Below are 18,898 nucleotides of genomic sequence, written 5' to 3' on the forward strand. Positions count from 1 at the left end.
ATTCCTAGAGTCTGAACTGAAGACTGCTGAGCTATATGCCTCCTCAAATGGAAGTACACATAAAAAATCTGCCTAATGCTTGTCTAGATGTGCTAGATTGTGTTTTTCAACAAATAAAGTAAGGTAGCTAAATAACTTGTGTATAAAAAACAACAAAATTGAACAAATATGCTTCTCTTTTTCCTTTGGCAAGTCTTCCAACATAGGTCTGGCTGTTAATGGGGGTTTCCATTCATGCCTACAATGTTTTCCATAGCATGGCATCTCAGTGAAGTGGAAGGCATATGACAATTTGGCTTTCTGGCTACCGCGTGCCACCATGGCATCCCTCAATCAAAAGCACTGAGTGACATACCTTTTTTGCACTCCCTGGCACACAATGTACAATATGTTAAAAAAACACTGCTGCCCCTTCCATATTTTGTATTATTGGATTCCTTTCTGTTGTATTGTTTTCTTCCACAAGCTATTAAATATAGTGGAAGATATTTTATATTTAGATTGGCCACAGGGACTGAGTAAATGCTTTTGCTTATTTAACCATGTGCTCATCGTGGGCACGTTCTGTGCTCCGTCCGGTAAAGCCCTTTGCATGAAATCACCCACGGGAAATAGCCCTAAGCATGGTGGAACCTGGAAAGCTTAGCTTTGAGCAGGGGAATTCTTGAATTACATCCTGCTGGCATATTTACTTCTGTGTGTCCCCTTACAGTCAGCCATTCCTAGCTGTCATGCTGGCCTTTGGAGACTGCTGGAAATTGGCATACTGAGGTGGGACAGCACTTTGGTTGTTCTAGTTATGTCAAGGTATTGGACATGCCAGCCATGGCTGGTGGGGTCCAAAGCTTGACAAAGTAAGTCCCTTTTCCATGCATCATTCTCCTGTGAATGCTTTCTATGCATTGGATAAAGTCATGGCTCTGAGCCATTTTCCAAACTCTGTTTATTTCTCCTTTCCTTACCAAAGAAAGTGTCTTTGACATCAGGTGAGGTATTTCCATAAGTGAAATGAGCTTGATTATGGCTTTGGTTGGTCTGGCAGAAGCAAACATTGCATCTGAATTGCAAGTCCCTCAGAAAGTGTCCCATTGCTATAGCATATTAATCAGTACTGGTCCTTCTCTTCCAGTCTTTCATTTAGGAGACAAAATCCTCTTTTGGATGAACAGAATCTGCTTGCTTAGGTATTGAACAGGGCTACTGTGTTTTATTTATTCAGACAAGATTTTGAAGTAAACTGTGATCCTGTGGTTGGGTATCAGCTTCAGACAAGTGTTTCTACAACTACTGTGTGGGGTAAATTCTTTCACTTCTGGTCACACGTCATCCCACTGTATTTTTCTTCAGTTACAGGAAGGTGTGATGCAGATACTTGTCTACTTTGCGTACATGATTTTATTACTGTAACAGAAAACAAAGATTGCTGGTTTATACGCACTGGGATTGGATTCTACTTTTTGATATGTATTTACAGATACAGCAGGGATAGGGAGCTGTCTGGCAGCTATCTTTCAAAGCTAAAACATCAGCAGCATTCTTTAACAAAATCACTTTCCATGCTATGTCACTTGCTTTATATTTGACTAAGTCCTCGCATCATATGTGCTGTATTCCTGGACCATTCTATAAAGATGGTTTAAGAGAAGCCAAATTTAGTATTTATTCAGCCTGCCCTTACAGTTCACCTTGAAATCTCCTATCAATGCTCAAATCACTTCTACCTTCAAGAATAAAATCAGAACACTTGGAACAAATGCACAGCTTTGCTTCTGCAAGTAAAATCAAGACTTTACTGATAATGACTTTACTAATATTTTTTAGACTGAACTACTAATGCTGATGCTGAAATCTGCCATTTGCTTCAGTTGGTTTGATTCAATTCCCTAGTCTTTTCATCTTACTTTTCCTTCTCTGATTTCTCAAATCTTCATTTTTCTGATGAAATAGATATCAACTTGCTATGTCATACAGTGCTACCACTGAGTACTAATGCATGCAGATATGTTCACGAGTAAGCATTACCTGATGAAAACATACAGTAAGAGACTATTGGATTCCCTGCTTTTTTGCAGTCTTCTTATGTACTCACAGGTAAATAACTTCAGTGAGACTTTAAAAAGTGCTTAAGAGATGTAGGACTACTTTTATGGATGGCATCCTTAAATATTTCATACCTGAATCTTTCACCTCTAAAATGGGTATAATATAATTTCTTTTCAGAAGATACTGTGGCATTAGTAGCATATTGTTGTACTGCCGGTGCAGTACACATACTGCAGCCGGGTTTACAGAAATCCTGAAGTTTTTCATGAATGATATAGGTTGATTTTGTTGTACTCTCCCCTTCACTATTTCAGATGCCTGATGGCTCTCTAGACATGTAAGAAAAAAAAATATATTAAAATTATTGCAATGCAGCTTTGAATGCACTAGGAAAAACTGTTCTTCTTAGATGTTTTAAATTGTGGGCTTTTCTTAATGATAATGGCTTTTCTGTGACAGATGCATTTACTTTCTGCAGAAAGTGATGTTATTCAAGTTAGATGATAATGAATTTCTGAGCCAATATCAGAAAAGAAAGATGAATATGAAGATAGGTCCTAAGGGATGCTAAGAGCATTTTATTGTGATTACCTTTTAATGTAGATAAAGCTACTACAAATTCTTCTTGCTCTACCTTTGATGATGAAACCTAAAGGAAAAGAATAACAGCACCATAACATCAATGAAACAGTATGATATGACTCTGTCTGGGGCTGACTCCAAGTGCCTACGTTGCTGATCCTAGCATTTGTTTGTCACTTACATGTGTAAGTCAGTGCCTTACATGTGGAGACGGTGACAAAAAGCTACTCCTGTGTGTGCAACAGGACCAGCTCACTGGAAGATGTAAATATGAAGACTTTTGCTGTCATCACGGCACTCCTTAATAGAGAAGATTGGGCAAAATGTCATGAAGAACAAGGAAATGGAACACTAGAGAAAGCACTGACTTGCACTTTTTAGTGTGTAATACAAATCATGTCCTTTATGCTCCAAAAAGCACTCCTTGTATATCTGAAGTTGATTAAAAGTCTCTCTGAGCCATCAATAGACAAGCCTACTAAAGCTGTCTCCCTATACAGAAAGAAAATAAGCTGTTCCAATTAGAATTTCATGAGCTCACAAATGTTTCTCTCTAGGAAGATAAGGTAGAAACAATTTGAAAAGGATTAATGTCTAAGCTTTCTGAATTAAAATTGCAACAGGTGTCAATTTTACACACCTGTCCTTGCAAACAAATGTATCATTATCCATTTGATTGATGACAGAGTAAAAGATTATATTTTCTTTTGTTTCAGAGTTCCTTTTTTTTTTGAAAGTGAAAAGATATAATTTTCCATCCCATTGTTTCTAAATCAATTCCTAGTATTTTCTTATTTTATTTCTGTCTAAGAAAGATAGGAGGAACTACATTTTTTAAAGGACACTTTGGTTATGAGCACATCATTGTATCTTTAAAGGTGCTGATAGGTACACCTCTTATAATACTGTATAAGCTTCTAAGGTTTCACAAGTTTTAATCTTCTCTAAAGATACATAGAGGATATATAAAGATCTATACGAATCTTCTCAGAAGCAGATTCCTAAGAGAAGAGATCTTGTCCTACTTTCCTCTCAGACAGGGGATATCAACTTATGATTAACCTCAGAGCAAGAAGAATTTACTAAGCAAGAAGAATTTACTAATTAAGTTTAAATAAATCATTGTAGTTAACCTGAACAAAGTCAAATTTTAGTAAGCTATGTGTGGAGACTTTATCCTCTAGCTGGTTGTGGGATGTAAAATATGATGAAATTAATTTTATGTTCTGTATACTGTAGCTTCTCAAGCTCTTCCCTGTACCTCACCAATACAAGGGTTTTACAATTTTTACCATCTCTAAGCTGCAGTTTTTTATGTTCATTCTACTTTCCAGTGCTGATGGGCACATGCTGCATTTGAGCAACCTCCCTGAAACTATGTTGGAAATCTCCGTGGTGTGCAACACCTCTTGGCAGACCCCCAAACATTTATCTTGAGATATTATTTAGCTTGAGGTATGCAGTTTGAGATAGTATTTAGCAGGAGGCCGATGTGGTTGCGGTACTGCTAACATGGAGTGACAAAGTCATGGGAGATTGTAGTCAAGGTGGCATTTGAAAGAAAACCTTTGAGCATTCAACGAAAATGTAGGGAGAAAGCCAACTATCACCATAATGATCGCTGACTCCCCATCATCTGAAAAACAGCTGTTTTCCTGACCAAAATATAGATTGCCCAGTTGCCTAATGTGGCAAATGCTTGCTTTCATTTAGAGGCTGAAATATGCAGCCTCTATTCTGATTTGTCTCAATGCTTAACGATAGTCTATGAGATACTCAGTCTGAATTTCAGCCCGTTAGGCCTCACCAATGCTCCTTGTTGCCAGTGTTAGCAGAGGGTAGTAGCTGTGGAGATTGGAGGACCGGCCTTTGGGTGTGCAGCTTTCCATAGAATCACAGAATCATTAAGGTTGGAAAAGACCTCCAAGATCACCTGGTCCAACCATCCCCCTTCCACCACCCACTAAACCATGTCCCTAAGCGCCAAGTCCAACCTTTCCATGAACACCCTCAAGGACGGTGACTCCACCACTTCCCTGAGCAACCTGTTCCAGTATTTGACTACTCTTCCTGAGAAGAAGTGTCATCTAATTTCCAACCAATTTCCTTCTAATTTCCTACTTTTTGGTAGGCCCTGCATACCCAAGCCGCCCGTGGGCTCAGCAGCCAGCAAATGCATGGTCTCGCACCCCATCTGGTGTAAGGCTCCCTGTGTACATGAGAATCGAACGGACAAAATCAAACTCGAATTTGACCAAACTGTAAGGAATAGGTTTATATTGCAGCTGACAAAGGCTAGCTTTGCATAATGACATGGCTTTTCTCCGACTATGATACATCCCTTCAGGCATATAATTGCGTCTTTTGGGGTTGTTAATACGGGACCATGTGTGAAACCAGTTTGAGAGGAAGCCCTGAGGTGTGCCCACGCCGTTACCTCGCCCAAGCCCCCTGCCATGGCTTGCCACCCCAGCCCCACCGCCCGCCGCCGCCTCCCCCCGTCAGGCCGACGCAGCCCCCTCAGGCCCGGCGGGGCGGGGCGCGCTGTGCACCGGAGTCCCCGAGGCGAGGACTCGCAGCGTCCCGCCGCCAGCCCCCTGCCTTGCGAAGCGGGGACGAATATCGCGGTCACACCCACGGCCGCGGCTGGGCTGTGGGACGAAGGGCACAGCGCCGGGTCTCACCGAGCCGCCCCCGCCCGCAGCCCGCAGCCGTCAGCGCCGCTCTCCCCGCCCCCGCCGCCCCCCGCCCGCCTCCGAGGGGGGGACATGAAGCGGCGGCCGTCTATAAAAAGCCCCCGGGGAGGGAGAGACGGGACCACCGTGCCGCCAGCGCCGCCGGGGGGCCGAGGCAAACGACAGGCAGCGACACCATGGCCCAGTCCGTGTGGGGCTATGACAGCGACAACGGTGAGAAGGGGAGAGGGGGCTCCCTCGGGTTGAAACGCCCGGGGGGGAGCCCAGAGGGCAGCTCCGGGGCTGGGGGTCATCGCCCCGCTGCGAGCCGGGGTCTGGCTGGGAGGTGTTGGTGACCTGCCCTTGTGTTTCCACCCAGGACCCGAGCGCTGGCATGAAAACTACCCTATGGCCAAAGGTGACAAGCAGTCACCCATCGAAATCAACAGCAAAGATGTGCGGCACGACTCTTCGCTCGCTCCTTGGCATGCCAGTTACGACCCTGGAGCAGCCAAAACCATCCTGAACAACGGGCGGACCTGCAGAGTTGTCTTTGATGACAGTTTTGATAGATCAGGTCAGCTTTTGCTTTGGCTTTTGGGGGTTGTCAGGAATTAAAGCTTACATAGTGCTTGTAATCAAAACACATCCCACTGTAGCTAGCCCACACGGAAGAAGTTATTTGGGTAGGTGAGATGTGGTCCAGAGTTTATTTCTGTGCATCCTGCCTTTTTTAGGTTGAGCACAGGTTGGGCAGGGAGGCTGCAGCTGCATGGACACCCCTGTCACACAGATTCAATGGAAAAGGGAGACTGAGTAGCAGCCAGATATTACTGCTAGCAGTTCCCTAAATTAACCTTCTGCATGGACACCAAGGCTTCAGGTGTTGTGTAAAATGAGAGAATTTTATCCAGAAGGGTTTAATGTGCTGTATTAAACACTTCGTAAGCACAAAACTTGTATGTTTTCACAGGCTTTGATCTAGATTTCTTCTGTTTGCTTCACATCCTCGACAGGTTGATGATTGCTCTGTTTAGCCATGTGGCTATTTCAGATTTTGAGATTCACAATGTTCCTGTATATTTGAGCACTTGGACACTATGGTTATTTTTTCCAGGGAAGGTATCCAATCCACACTCATTCTGTGTCTTAGGTATAACAGGGAAACTTGTACATCCTTGTCCTGGCTACTTTTTCTAGTTCTGCAGCCATCTCTACTACATATATTAACATTAAATCACAAAAATCAGCCTTCGAATCTAGAACTTTTCTTGGCAAAAGTTACCTACATCATTTTGGTATGAGCAGCTACCCAAAACTGAGGTTTTACTGGCTTTTCCAGGTTGGAGAAATGGATGTAGTGAAATCACAAATGCTGTTACCATTTCCCATAAGAATTTGCAAATACTTACTTCCTTGAATGCAAAAGGAAGCAACCAATTAAAAACAACTTGCTACAGCACCTCTTGCTGCCTAGGACATTCTTGGCTTTTCTTGATGGTCATGGTCATACCTGTTTAAACAGTGATGGACAGTCACTGAAGCTATGTGAACTAGAGTAGTATTATCTGAAAACAAGCATGGCAATGTTATTTTTGATAGAACAAAGCAGGTAAACAGAGCCCAAAGCCTGAAATGCCTGTTTAAGCAAAATGCCAAAGATGGATTTTTTTACTGTGTAAATAGCAGAACTACAACTGTATGTTCAAAAGGGAAAAAATATAATTCCAATTAAATGAAAATCCCAACAGTTATCATCACTGCATATTCATGCAGTAATATTCAATACATATTTTGCAGCACCAGTAAAGCATTACACCTACATTAAGTATGCTGCATGCAGACTACATAGCTTAGTGATTGCGACTGTCTACTTTGAGTGGTAATTCCAAAACTGTTCAGCAAGTTCTGGAAATGTTTAGATTCTTTTGACTCAACCTTTGACATTTGATAATGATTCTTTTCCCTCTGCTTTGTAGAAGCCACTTCAGAAAAGCCATGAAATGGCTTTGCTATTTAGTTGAGAGATCAGTCTTGCATCTCAAGTTAAATTTTTCAAAACTGGATTCCAGAGGTGTGTTAGCTTATAGTTCTGAATACAAACAGGCAGCAGCGGTTAAAGTTAAAAGTAAATTCACATACCGTATAATGTGAAGACATCTCAAGAGCATGCAATATTGATATTGACTTCCTTCTAACAAGAAGGAAAACAATCTAATTAATGGAAAAGAGTAACTTTCCGTTGTGTTGTTTTTGTTTTTTTTTGCATCAGCTTTGATGGCATTTTTATTGTGATTCTGTTCTTACGAAGCTATATAATTAATGATATATATCAATGGTATATTGAAAGGTTACAGTCATTCCTGTTTATTCTGAGTTCATTGTTTCCTTGGACTCCTCTGTTTACAATTATAGCTACATGTTATTTTTCCACATCTCACAGATAGAATCTGAACTATTTAGGACAAGGACCATCTCTTTATGTTTTTGTGCTTTAATATCAATTTCTGCTATTTCTATATAGAAGCTTTAGAAAAACAATAAATTACACTTTTGTTTTAACATGGAATTCTCGTCCACAAGCATCGCATAAAATCAATCCCATGACTTAAAAGTGTAGCCCTTCCCGTAAGTCATTTTCCCTCCCCATTATCTCTCTTGCTCCTCCGGACACCCAGTGTGAGTTCCCTGCACCTAACTTTCTGAAGGCTGCTGGGTAGTAGATTTGTCTGTTGGAATCAAATACAATGTTTAACAGCTCTAAAGAACCACAGGAAAAAGAATTTCAGAAACACTTCTTTGGTCTAATCTCATGGAAAAATCTTTCCAGTTAAAAAGGTTTATGTTTATGCTGTCGATATCTGTGGACCCTTATGGAGTGCTGTTTCCAAGCGCTACACAGTATTTGATTTCTCAAAAGGGCCATTGGTAAGAAACCACTGATAAATGAGTTTCTAACTCTGATACTGATTTAGCTTGTAAATGTAGGTTGAACACAAATTCAGCTCCTAAAGGAAAGTTCCTCCCTCACGCAAATTCCAGTGTAAAAGGGCAAGCAAATAACTATCAAGAATTTGGGCCGTAGAGTCTGTGCCATTTTTCCTATATTCAGAAGTGAAACAAGAATAATAATCAAGTGATATACCTTCCACTGAGGGCTCTATACAGTATTGAGTTAGTTAGGATAATTTACTTATGTATTAACAAAGTCAAAAAAATAAGAGGAAGGCATGCCTAAAACCTGAGGCAGTGCTTTGTTTCTGCCTCTCCGCCCTCTGTCAATGGCTATGACACATGCCAACTTAAAAGAGAAACTGCAGAGTTAAACCTTCTGCTCTGTGCTTAGCACGTCTTTTATCTGTAGGTATTCCAACACACGTGATATCAAGAATTAATTTGACACCATTGGATACAAGAGGTTTTAAATATGTTAACTTTGAACTTCAAAGCTATTGTTAGAAGTTCAAACTTGAATGCTATTTAAGCAAGGTCTTCTGGCACTGCAGTTGTGAACTGCATTATCAGCTTTCTGTGTAAGGAAACACGTCTCATTGCTGCCTTAGGTAATGAATGAAAAAATACATTTGAGAGCTTATCCTCTAGGCAGTCCCTGCTGAAAAAAGTCCCCAAACCTAACAAAAAGAACAGGAGTGGTGTTTTGAGAGTCAGGGTTTATGCAAATTGCTGATGTGTGGTAAGCATTATTTGCCTAAGAACATTTTTTCTTTTTAGAAGCATCCAACCACGCTGTAACCATAGTTTGCTTACAGACTAGTTTGTAGGCTGGCGTTGATGGAGATTATCAATTGCAGTGCTGAGAGGTGGGCCGCTCACAGGAGCCTACAGGCTGCGCCAGCTGCACTTGCACTGGGGTTCCTCTGATGACCATGGCTCTGAGCATGTCATAGATGGGGTGAAATATGCAGCAGAGGTAGGACGGAGTTTTAACAGTAGTCTTCAGTACTAACTGGAATCTGGTTGTGCATCTGAACAGATTAACCGTTCTCCCTTTTACAAGTATTTATTTTTTCTTTAAAATCTGTTTATTTAGTGTTTTTTTTCTCTAAAATCTGTCTATGAAACTGGTGAATATTCATCACTGTGCAGTGGAATATGTTGCACCTGCCAACAAACAGGTCGTTACAAATATATACTAACATGAATTTTGCTTCATTGAATGAGTTTTTGCTCTTTTTCTATAATGTTTTAAAAATCCTTGAGGCAAAGTGATATGTTATTTCCAAATAGAAAGCTCTGTTTTCTGCTGATGCTTTGTTGGCTGTTAATAATTTGTAGCATAACTTGAATTACTAAGTTAGTTTCAGGAAGCGTTATGAGTAGAAAAAAGTGGCGAAAAGTGCATTTGATAAGTTGAAGTTTAAAATTAGATCTACCTTAAAAATGATTCAGGCTGTTAAAGAGAGTATGTTCAAATTGCCAAACGTGTGCTTTAAAATCTGTCTGCTTTCAAGAACTGTGGTAAACAGATTTTTTTTATATATAAACTACTATGCCATTGTTGTCCAGAGTTGCTAAAACTAATGGCTGGTTTAGGCCCTGAAGACATCAGCAGGTAATAAATGTGACAGAATTCACTAGTGATGCTAGGCAATTACTAGCAAGTTCTTCCTTAATTTCTTTCCTCTGTTTTATCTGAGAATAGGTTCAAAATATATACCTATGTCCACAAAAAAGGACTGCAGCAGTGTTTTATGACCGTAAATCACCTGTAACCTCGAGGTGCAGAGCTTACAGGGGCTCTGCCCACCCATCATAGGAGAAAATTCTGGTAGATATTTTATAGGGTCAGTGTGCACATGCGTTGCAGAAACGACTGTGGGTGATGGTTTGTTTTTTTTTCCTCACATTCCTTAGCCACAGCCAAATTGCAATAGTATTCTACTTCCTGTGACTGACTACAGACAAATTCTGCTTCCTCAAGCTACTTTTTGGTTAGTTCAAGCACAGACTTTTTACTTTGCTTTTTTTTTTCTTTTTGCAGTATTTGGGTATTTATAGACAAGAGAAGAATGCCTGGAATGTATGACATTTTGCCAAAATGTGGCCAAAGATACATGGCTACTCTACCTTTATCCTTAGCAATTATATCTTTATCCATAAGGGAAAAGAAACAGCATTACACAAGTTTGTATTCCGGGCAAGTTACTTTGCTGTTATTTAAAAAATAAATAAAATAGTTTAAAAGAAAAAGGTAAAAATTTGCATTCAAAATATGCACCAGACTCCTATTTTTTTGTATGGGACCGTGTTCCAGACACTGCTTATTTTGAGACACTGCTGGTTGCAGCACTTGTAGCTATATACAGGAGATTTTCTGGAAGGAGATACAAAACTTAAAGTATATCCTGAAAATAAGCATTGTTGAAAGCAGAAATAAGAAGGAACTGCCAGGTTACAATCTCTGCTCCTCTCCAGTATGATGTGCAAAGAGCAGTAAGAGATAAACAGCAATAACAAATGTACTAGATAAAATGTACTAGATAAAACCCAGTGTAAATCCCAGAGCTGATATCTGCATAACCTCAAGATCTACTGGAGTGAAGTGAATGTCAGTAGGTGCTTTATGCACTGCATGTTTGCATGTCACATGCTTGGGTTGAACTGTGTATAACCGAATTGTCTGATGAATTTTTAAAAGACATTGTGTGGTAAAGTCCATTTTCTTTCCTTTATGCTTCAATCAAATGCAAAGTGATATATATAGAAAGTGCGAGCACGTGGAAGCATGGGAACACGAACTGGAGATACTTATGTGTAGTTTCCTTTTTCATGTCCATTCCTTTACTTGCTGTCTAGTGGAAATTTCGTAATATGATGTAAGAGATCGTAAGACTGCAGCATTGGCAATTTCTTGCATTTATAACCAAGGTTTTATTGATTTTTAGTTACACATGGTACACTGGAATCCAAAACATGGCAATTTTGCTGGAGCTTTGAAACAACCTGATGGTGTGGCTGTTGTGGGCATTTTTCTGAAAGTAAGTGGCAAACATTCAGTTCTCAAATATTTTCTGTATTTACTGTCTTTTTACCTTTATTTTTCCCTACACTTTATCGTTTTACAGGAAAACATTCAAAGTGATGCACAGACTGAAGTCACATATGTCCTTGGGCCCTTCAGATTGCATGCACTGACCCATTCAGAGCAGACTTCTGCCACCATTTGTGACACCAGTGGCACATATCACACGTGGTATTGAACAAGAGACACACAACTTCACGCCTGGGACGCCTGCTAACTTTGTCCCTGATAGCTGGTCAGCTCTGTGCTGTGATGTGTACTGAGTGAGGAGGACAGTCTGCACAGGAGTGTTTCCTCCTGCCTTTTGTCTGCTAACAGGTATTATATCGACCTGTTAGCAGGATTATGTTGACTAATTCACTCCCTTGATCTCCTGATGATCCCTACATGAGCTGAGAATCAAAAGGAGTTTAAGGAACCTGCTCCAAAAGACCAAGTACTTGAAAGAATTGATGGTAAAAGGAGTTCACTGAACATCTTAACCTTGAAATACAGCAGGTTAATAAAAAATATTACAATACTGATATTTTGCAATTTTTTTTTTATGAACATAAATCAATCCTAGTGTCAAACCTGTATGTGGTCTAGGACACTCAGAAGCACTTAAATGCAAACAACCCAGTAGGATAAATTATGCAAACTTCAAATATGTGGTTCTCATTGTACTCACAGGTGTGATCTTCAGGTTGAGCACAGTATCAGAGAATACGTCCCCTTTTATTGCCTAATCACTGCTAATTTGCATTCATACAAATGTAGCAAGTGGATATAATTAATTTTACAACAGTACCCCTGGACAGACTAAATCCAATGTCATTTTAATTCTGTTATACTGTGAACCAGCCTGACATTTTTTCTTGTAGTTGTTTTAAACTGATAGTGATAGAATTTCAGCACCTGTACAGATTCTCCCTTATGACTGTGTAGAATCACAGAATGGTTTGCATTGGAAGGGACCTTAAAGGTCATCTAGTTCCAACCCCCCTGACATGAGCAGGGACACCTTCCGCTAGACAATGTCCTTTGATTATTTTTCCTTTGTCATCTTTTTTGGTCTATTCTGGATTAAAGCTTTGTCTTGTAAAGCACAATTTACAAAGTATAACATTATGTTCCTATTGACCATGCTAAGGTCAGCTAAAATGTCTGCAAAAGAAAGTAGTATCGCTCTATCTTCCCTGGCCTTCTTTCATTTTTTTCTTGCTCTTTGACACAGGAGTCATTGTTCTGCTCTGGGTTTGTCTTGTTTCATGACTGGATTTTGAGTATTGCTAGAACAGAGATTGAATTATCTCCTGAATAATGCAATTTAATTTGTTCTTGTAAAAAAGACGTCATTAAAAGCATGTCTTATGCATACTGTCTTTACTCTTAGATGCAGAGCCATGTCAAAGCTTTTGGTGGTGCTAAACATCATGAACACAAGCAATAGAGTGACCCCATAGCTTTAGGAGTTCATGACATGATTCTCATCATATGTCTTACACCAGATCTGATCTGACTGCATATGTACAGCAGGATATTGTGTGTCTGTAAGAGCTCCGTATGTTCAGACTACCAGTACTTTGCTGAGTGCCCATCTCACAGCAGTTGTGGGTTGCTTCCAAACTAGTAGCCTAGTTCTGGGCCCTGCAGGGTCTAGATGACACTGGGTGCACAGTTTGTTGCTCAGACAGTGGGAGATGTCTTGTGGAGTCTTACAGCACACTTTTGAATTACAAAGCCGGTAACTTGAGTCTTCTATTTTGGACGTTCTTTTAACATAGTTTTGTGCCAGTCTGTATTGGATGCTCTAAGGGTGTTGTCCATAGGCTTGTGTCCAGTGGGCCCCGTCAATAAGCACACAGAGTTGGAATCCACATGGATGCCTTTTTAATTAAATAAGTAAAGCTTGGGACTGCAAAGGTACTGCTGCCTAACTTGATGGATGTGATATACTTCTACATACCGTGGAACACGATGAAAATATACAATACTTGTGCTTTGCATTACAGGTTGGAAAAACTCCCAAACCAGAAATGAAGAGAATTCTTGAAGAAATAGATAACATTAAGACCAAGGTATCAAAAGTTTCTCTCTCTTTTTTTTTTTTTTTTGTTTTGTGATAAAATGTAGCTGAAAAGCATCAGAAGTAGAAATCCAAAGTTGAGATTCATTCTTTTTAGCATCTTTCTGGTACCTAACATTAGCACCGGAGGTGATAGACTGGACTGTGGAGCAGGACACTTTTTTTATTGAAGTAAGCATATAACTCTTGACTTCTGTAATTATTCATGATGTGGATGATATTTTGTCAATCCTTGCATGCATAGTTGATAATCTTATTGGCACTGCTATGTGTAAATAAGCTAGTATACAAACACCAAGAAGAAACTAAAAGCTTTTTGAACTTGAGGTCAGAGGACAAAATGCATATCTAAGAACAAAAGTCCATTTTACGTACGTAAAACTGCAGAAGGGAATTTATTTGCAGAGAATTATGATGCTACTTCTTAACATCATTATTTAACATAGACCTAACTCCTAGGTCTACCTTACCATTCCACTTCATGAAAAGCCTCATGATTCTATCTAATGATGCTAAAACTCATTTTTATGTATGATGTTGAACATATCACCAGATCACTAGGACTCGATTTTGCAAAGTTTATAAACATTTTCTTGCAAATTTAACAGAATTTTTCATTTACTTTAAGTATATAAATACTTAAAGCATGTAAGTTTGTAAATACTTACTGTCATTGATGTGAGGGTCTGATTCTAAAATCTGTTATCTCCTCACTTAGTCTTATTAATTTTGTTTCAACCTTAGCTTAGCTTTTCTTAGCTTTCATTACATTTCATTTCTTTCTGCTGAGGGAATTGAAGGTCAATTTTATGCCACCTACTTTGTCAATGATATCAATCTTAATATAGTTTGAGCTTCCTCTCGTAACCCTTTTGTCCCTTTTTGGCCATTTACATGCAGAAGAGCTTTGCTACAGTTGAAAAAAGTTTATAAATTGCCCTTTGAAACACTGTGTCTCATATAATTATGACTAGGTGGTAGTGATAACTACACCATTACATCATATTCAGGACTGTCTCACAGGCAGAATTTATGACTTCTAACTGCAAAACAGAAAAAATAGAAGAAATCTGATTTCCTACAGATACTGTTTGTTTTGGTTCTGGGAAAAGCAACAATTCTAGAAAAGCAGAGAAAGATAGGTCATGTGCAATCATACAGATCTTGTATTTTATTTCTTAAACCTTCTGTTTCTGTCATAACATACATCTTACTGAGACTTATTTTTCAGGATAGATTAATGGATGGTGTCATCAGCGTATTTATCTCACATGCAGTCTCAATTGCTGTGATACATTACAGAAAGAGGAGTTTCTTGGACACTGTACTGTATTTACTGAAAAAGCACATTTCTGTTTGAAGCTATTTGCAAACTCATCTTGAATTTACAGAATAATTCTGTCAGGAAGACATTTGGAATCTTGGTGCTATTCCTTCTGCTGGTATTTCGTGCAAGGATGCGTGGAAAAGATTTCAGTTCCTCCCATTACACTTTGTAGGGTAGTTCTCTGTTTCTACCTAGAGAAGATTCTTTATTAGAGGAGCAGGAATTTGGAAGAACAGATTTTGTTTTTCAGAATTGCTTCCTAAATACCAGTAGAGAACTAAACTTTCTTGTTTAGTTCTTGGTCACCTGCAGGGGAGACGAGAAAATATCATTACGCTTCTGTTGAGATACTCTCTTGAGTATGCCCTTTGGTAGAAAAGAAAACCTTTTAGGAAATGTTGTCTGGTGTCTGCTGTTCTTCCTTGTCTGTTGATATTCACCTTTAGTAAAAAGGCATTCAAGGTCCTGTACCCTTCCAGGGAGTATTTCAATTTTTTGCTTTCTGTGTAAAGTGCCAACAAAAAGATTAAAAGTGTCACCATAGCAATGTAAGTAGAGAACAGGTTCAGGGGGAGAAAGATGCAGATTTATATTCCTTGAGATAGAGAAGAAGGATGAATCTTGGATAAACACCTGGCCACTGTTCTATTGGATAAAAGTGGTACCAGAACCTACAGTGCCCTAACTTTTATCCCAAATGACTCCAAATAAAACAAATTTTGATAATCACTAATTAGTTTTGAGGGCACGGGGAATAGAAAAATATAGCAATGAATTTGCTTTGGTCCTGCACAATTCAGGTTGTAATTTCACTTAATTTATTAATGGAGTCAAAATTTCAGTTGTTACTAATTTCAGGGCAGATACTTAACGAGACGAAAAGGAGGTTGATCTCTTGCATGAATCTTGATATTTAACTACTTCCCCTATAACATTGATGCTGGTGTCTTTCATGCTGTATATGCCTAGAATTACTTAAGAGATTTTTCATGTTTTTTAAGGGGAAAGAGGCTCCTTTTCAGCACTTTGATCCATCAATTCTTTTCCCCAAATCTCGGGACTACTGGACCTACCACGGTTCGTTCACAACACCCCCCTGTGAGGAGTGCATCACTTGGATTCTCTTGAGGGAGCCCATTGAAGTCAGCCCAGACCAGGTAAACTCCAGCTAGTTCTGCTACTCCTTTACTAGTTCTCAACAGTCTCGCACCACGTCAGTGTAATGTTTTGCAAGCCATATGTTACCTTGCATTATTTTACGAGGAGAGCTGAAGACTGTGAGAAATTGGCTACAAAAAGAGTTAAGCTGAATTGAACTGCAAAGCTGACCTTGAGAATTGGGCTGTCTTCCTAGACATGATCTGGAATAGCTTCAGCAGGAGTGTTTGTGGGATCTTGGAGACCTGTGTAGGCAGAATTGCCCCAGAGGCACAAAAGTCAGTCCTCTCAGCAGCCTCGGTTCATTCTTTGTGCTTCAACATCAAGTGGCAAGTAAGAGTAATGTCTAGCAGGTTTAAGAAATTACTGGTCCAGGAAAACTACTGACATCCTAAAAGTTGTCAGTGAGAAGAACCAAACTCGCTAGAACCTGTAAATCCTAATGATAATACAAATTAAAGTATTGGTTGTACAATCAAATTCCTCATCTGCCTCAGCGTTTGTTCTAGGCATCAAGGTGCTGTTTCCAGATGAATTTACATGTCCACTTTTTATTTTTCTTCCTTGCAGATGGCAAAGCTCCGTAGCCTTTCTAAGAGTGGTGAAAACGAAGCCATGAACCCACTGGTTGATAACTGGCGCCCACCTCAGCCTGTGAAGGGCAGGGTGGTGAGAGCCTCGTTCAAGTAAAGCTCTGTGGAGCCTGAGTTGAGAAAATCCCTGCATTCTAAAGCATAGTTAGTTTTTGCTCTCTACTGCTTTTCCTCTGGATCAAGATCTGTGTTTCTCAGCTTAACATTCTGAGTGGTAAAACTGAATCTGATTTTTAAAGCAGAAGAAGATACTCTATGCAATCACTAACCTTATGAAGGAAATGTGAAATACATGTATTCCTTGACCTCATGTTTTAGCATTTGTGATAGTGTCACTTCTCTGCCACGTGGTCTAGGAAGAAAAACGGGCTCAGTTCCAATACTTAAAATGAATTTCAAAGGAAATGTAGTAAAGGCAGAAGAATGAACCAGTAGCTCAGGAAAGCAGAAATAACAGTGGGTCAAACAGTACATGAACAGGAGCTAAAATGCCTGCTCCTACAGCATCTTTAGTAAATAACTTCCTCAGATGTCCCACATTGTGCAAGCATCCAAAGAATAAACTCCTCTTTAATGTACCACATTTTTCTTTTCCTCTCTTGTTCATAGTTTGTTGTCCAGGATTCTGGGGATACAATCAGGCATGTTTGGCTTTTGTGTGTGAAGACAAAAAGACATACCTTGCTGTCATTGCAGCATTTGCTGTCTTTGCCATGGCCTGCAGCTGCCCATTGATCTTTACTTGATTCACTGCTACTGTTACTTTACCCATCCAGCCCTAGAGCACTGCTGGTATCAGATTGCCTTGTATTTAGTACAGCAGCTTTAGGATTGCTGGGGGGTGAAGTGCCTTCCTCCTGCTGCTCTACTGTTACCTCTCAGGATGATGGATTTTATCTTTGATCCTCTGCCTATTTTTTTTTTTTTGGCATCTTAGTCTACATATTAATGATTTCCCCTATTAGGGATTTTGTTGCATATGGAGAGGGTCTTTGCTGATGACTTGTGTCATTTGTCTTCCCTGCTACTAAAAAAATCCAGATTAAGTCTCCTAAGTGTTTGTTTACTGTGACTCTGCATAGTTGGAGGCTCTAAGTGAAGTCTCTTTAGCACTGTCACTTTCTGGGGAGGCAGTTCAGCTGGCACATACGATCTGAGCAAAGAATGACTGGCAGACAGAAACATCTTCCCCTGTCCTTCACAATGCTAAAATGCTATCATTTCGGCATGCTCCCCAAACAGTGTAACACAACTACCATCTAGGTTAACTCTGCATGCAGAATATGTGAGTTAATATCTGCTACTTAATATTCACCATTGGGATGACTTCTCAGCGTGGTACCAATCAGAAGATTGGGTAGTCAAAGTCATGGTGGGTAAAGTCTCCTGAAAATTAAGTTTGGGGATTATCTTCCTCTAACTCATGAATAGGTGGCAAAGAGAGTTCTAGAGATACTGCAACAAACATGTTCACAGAGACGTACATAAGGAATATGCCAAAACTTGAAAAAATCAGGGGTACAAGTGGCTAGAAGAGGCATTTCTCAGTCACCCTTCTCTATTTCACTTTTCATCTTTGCTAGAAAAAAATGTGCTCCAGCAGTGAAGTAAGGAACAGGCAATATTGGCTAAATTTTGCTGTTATTACCAGCACAATTCAATGAGAATTCAGGGATAAAACTGAAGGAGGATTTTGATCCTTTATACCCACTTAGAATTTTTCAAATAATTTTTGAATTCCCATTGAGAATTAATAGTTTATTAGAAGCTTATTTTGCTTAGTATGAAGCAATTTTATTTTAAAAACCAAGTTCATGTCGGCAGAAAATGAAGTATTGATTGAATCCTGTTTACAATTGTTTTGGCATTGACTTATTATCAGAAGATCAGCTTTTGATTTTAGGAGTGCAGCACTTGCAACAGCATTAATTTTAAGAGTCTCTTAGATCTTTAAACTTTTGAGTCTGTACATCTCAACACATGAAAATGTTTCTATAGGAAGCTCATAAACAACTTTTTCTATTATACTATGTCTTACATGTAAAATTTATTGTCATATCCTTATGCAGTTGATCTTGGTGTTGAGAAAGTTTCTACATAAATAACTGAGACAAGAATTTGAGTCTTTCTACCTAAAAAAGGCATTGACTGTGATGTTTTAATTTCTTATTATTGGGGCAATAAAACAGGATTAGTTGCCTGCACTTAAAATAATGGCTTTTGTGTCTTCCGAGAACCAATAAACTGACTTACATAAGAAACTGATTTGTTATGGTTTTATTGCTAATGCTGAGTGGTGATGGAAAGTAACAAGAACTTACTAGAAAACCTTGCTACTGTTTTCTTTGATTCATTTGATTGTAATACAAGGATGGACAGCCATTCTAGTTACTACCTTTTCATCTGTTG

At 39.4% G+C, this 18,898-nt stretch overlaps 1 protein-coding gene across 2 annotated transcripts; it reads left to right on the plus strand.

Annotated features, from left to right (window-relative positions):
• The first annotated feature begins 5,379 nt into the window (after positions 1-5,379).
• LOC106030633 (carbonic anhydrase 3-like) lies at positions 5,380-18,754 on the plus strand. Of its 2 annotated transcripts, XM_013172533.3 has the most exons (7): positions 5,380-5,534; positions 5,680-5,877; positions 9,113-9,231; positions 11,207-11,299; positions 13,338-13,403; positions 15,740-15,895; positions 16,467-18,754. In XM_013172533.3, the coding sequence occupies exons 1-7, from the start codon at positions 5,498-5,500 to the stop codon at positions 16,584-16,586; spliced, it is 789 nt and encodes a 262-aa protein (XP_013027987.2). In that variant the 5' UTR covers positions 5,380-5,497; the 3' UTR covers positions 16,587-18,754. The 2 variants fall into 2 exon arrangements, with proteins under 2 accessions (XP_013027987.2, XP_047901803.1); XM_048045846.2 differs by lacking the exons at positions 5,380-5,534; positions 9,113-9,231 and having other exon boundaries at positions 5,716-5,877.
• The last annotated feature ends 144 nt before the right edge of the window (positions 18,755-18,898 follow it).

Source organism: Anser cygnoides, chromosome 2, assembly GCF_040182565.1.
Source record: "Anser cygnoides isolate HZ-2024a breed goose chromosome 2, Taihu_goose_T2T_genome, whole genome shotgun sequence".
In the NCBI taxonomy this organism is placed as follows: Eukaryota; Metazoa; Chordata; class Aves; order Anseriformes; family Anatidae; genus Anser; species Anser cygnoides.

What these genes read in the sequence shown, in the direction of transcription:
- LOC106030633 (XM_013172533.3), top strand. Translation starts at nt 5,498, where the DNA reads ATGGCCCAGTCCGTGTGGGGCTATGACAGCGACAACG. An exon ending in TGACAGTTTTGATAGATCAG is followed by an intron (nt 5,878 to 9,112) that starts GTCAGCTTTTGC and finishes TATCAATTGCAG; the next exon opens with TGCTGAGAGGTGGGCCGCTC. An exon ending in TAGATAACATTAAGACCAAG is followed by an intron (nt 13,404 to 15,739) that starts GTATCAAAAGTT and finishes ATGTTTTTTAAG; the next exon opens with GGGAAAGAGGCTCCTTTTCA.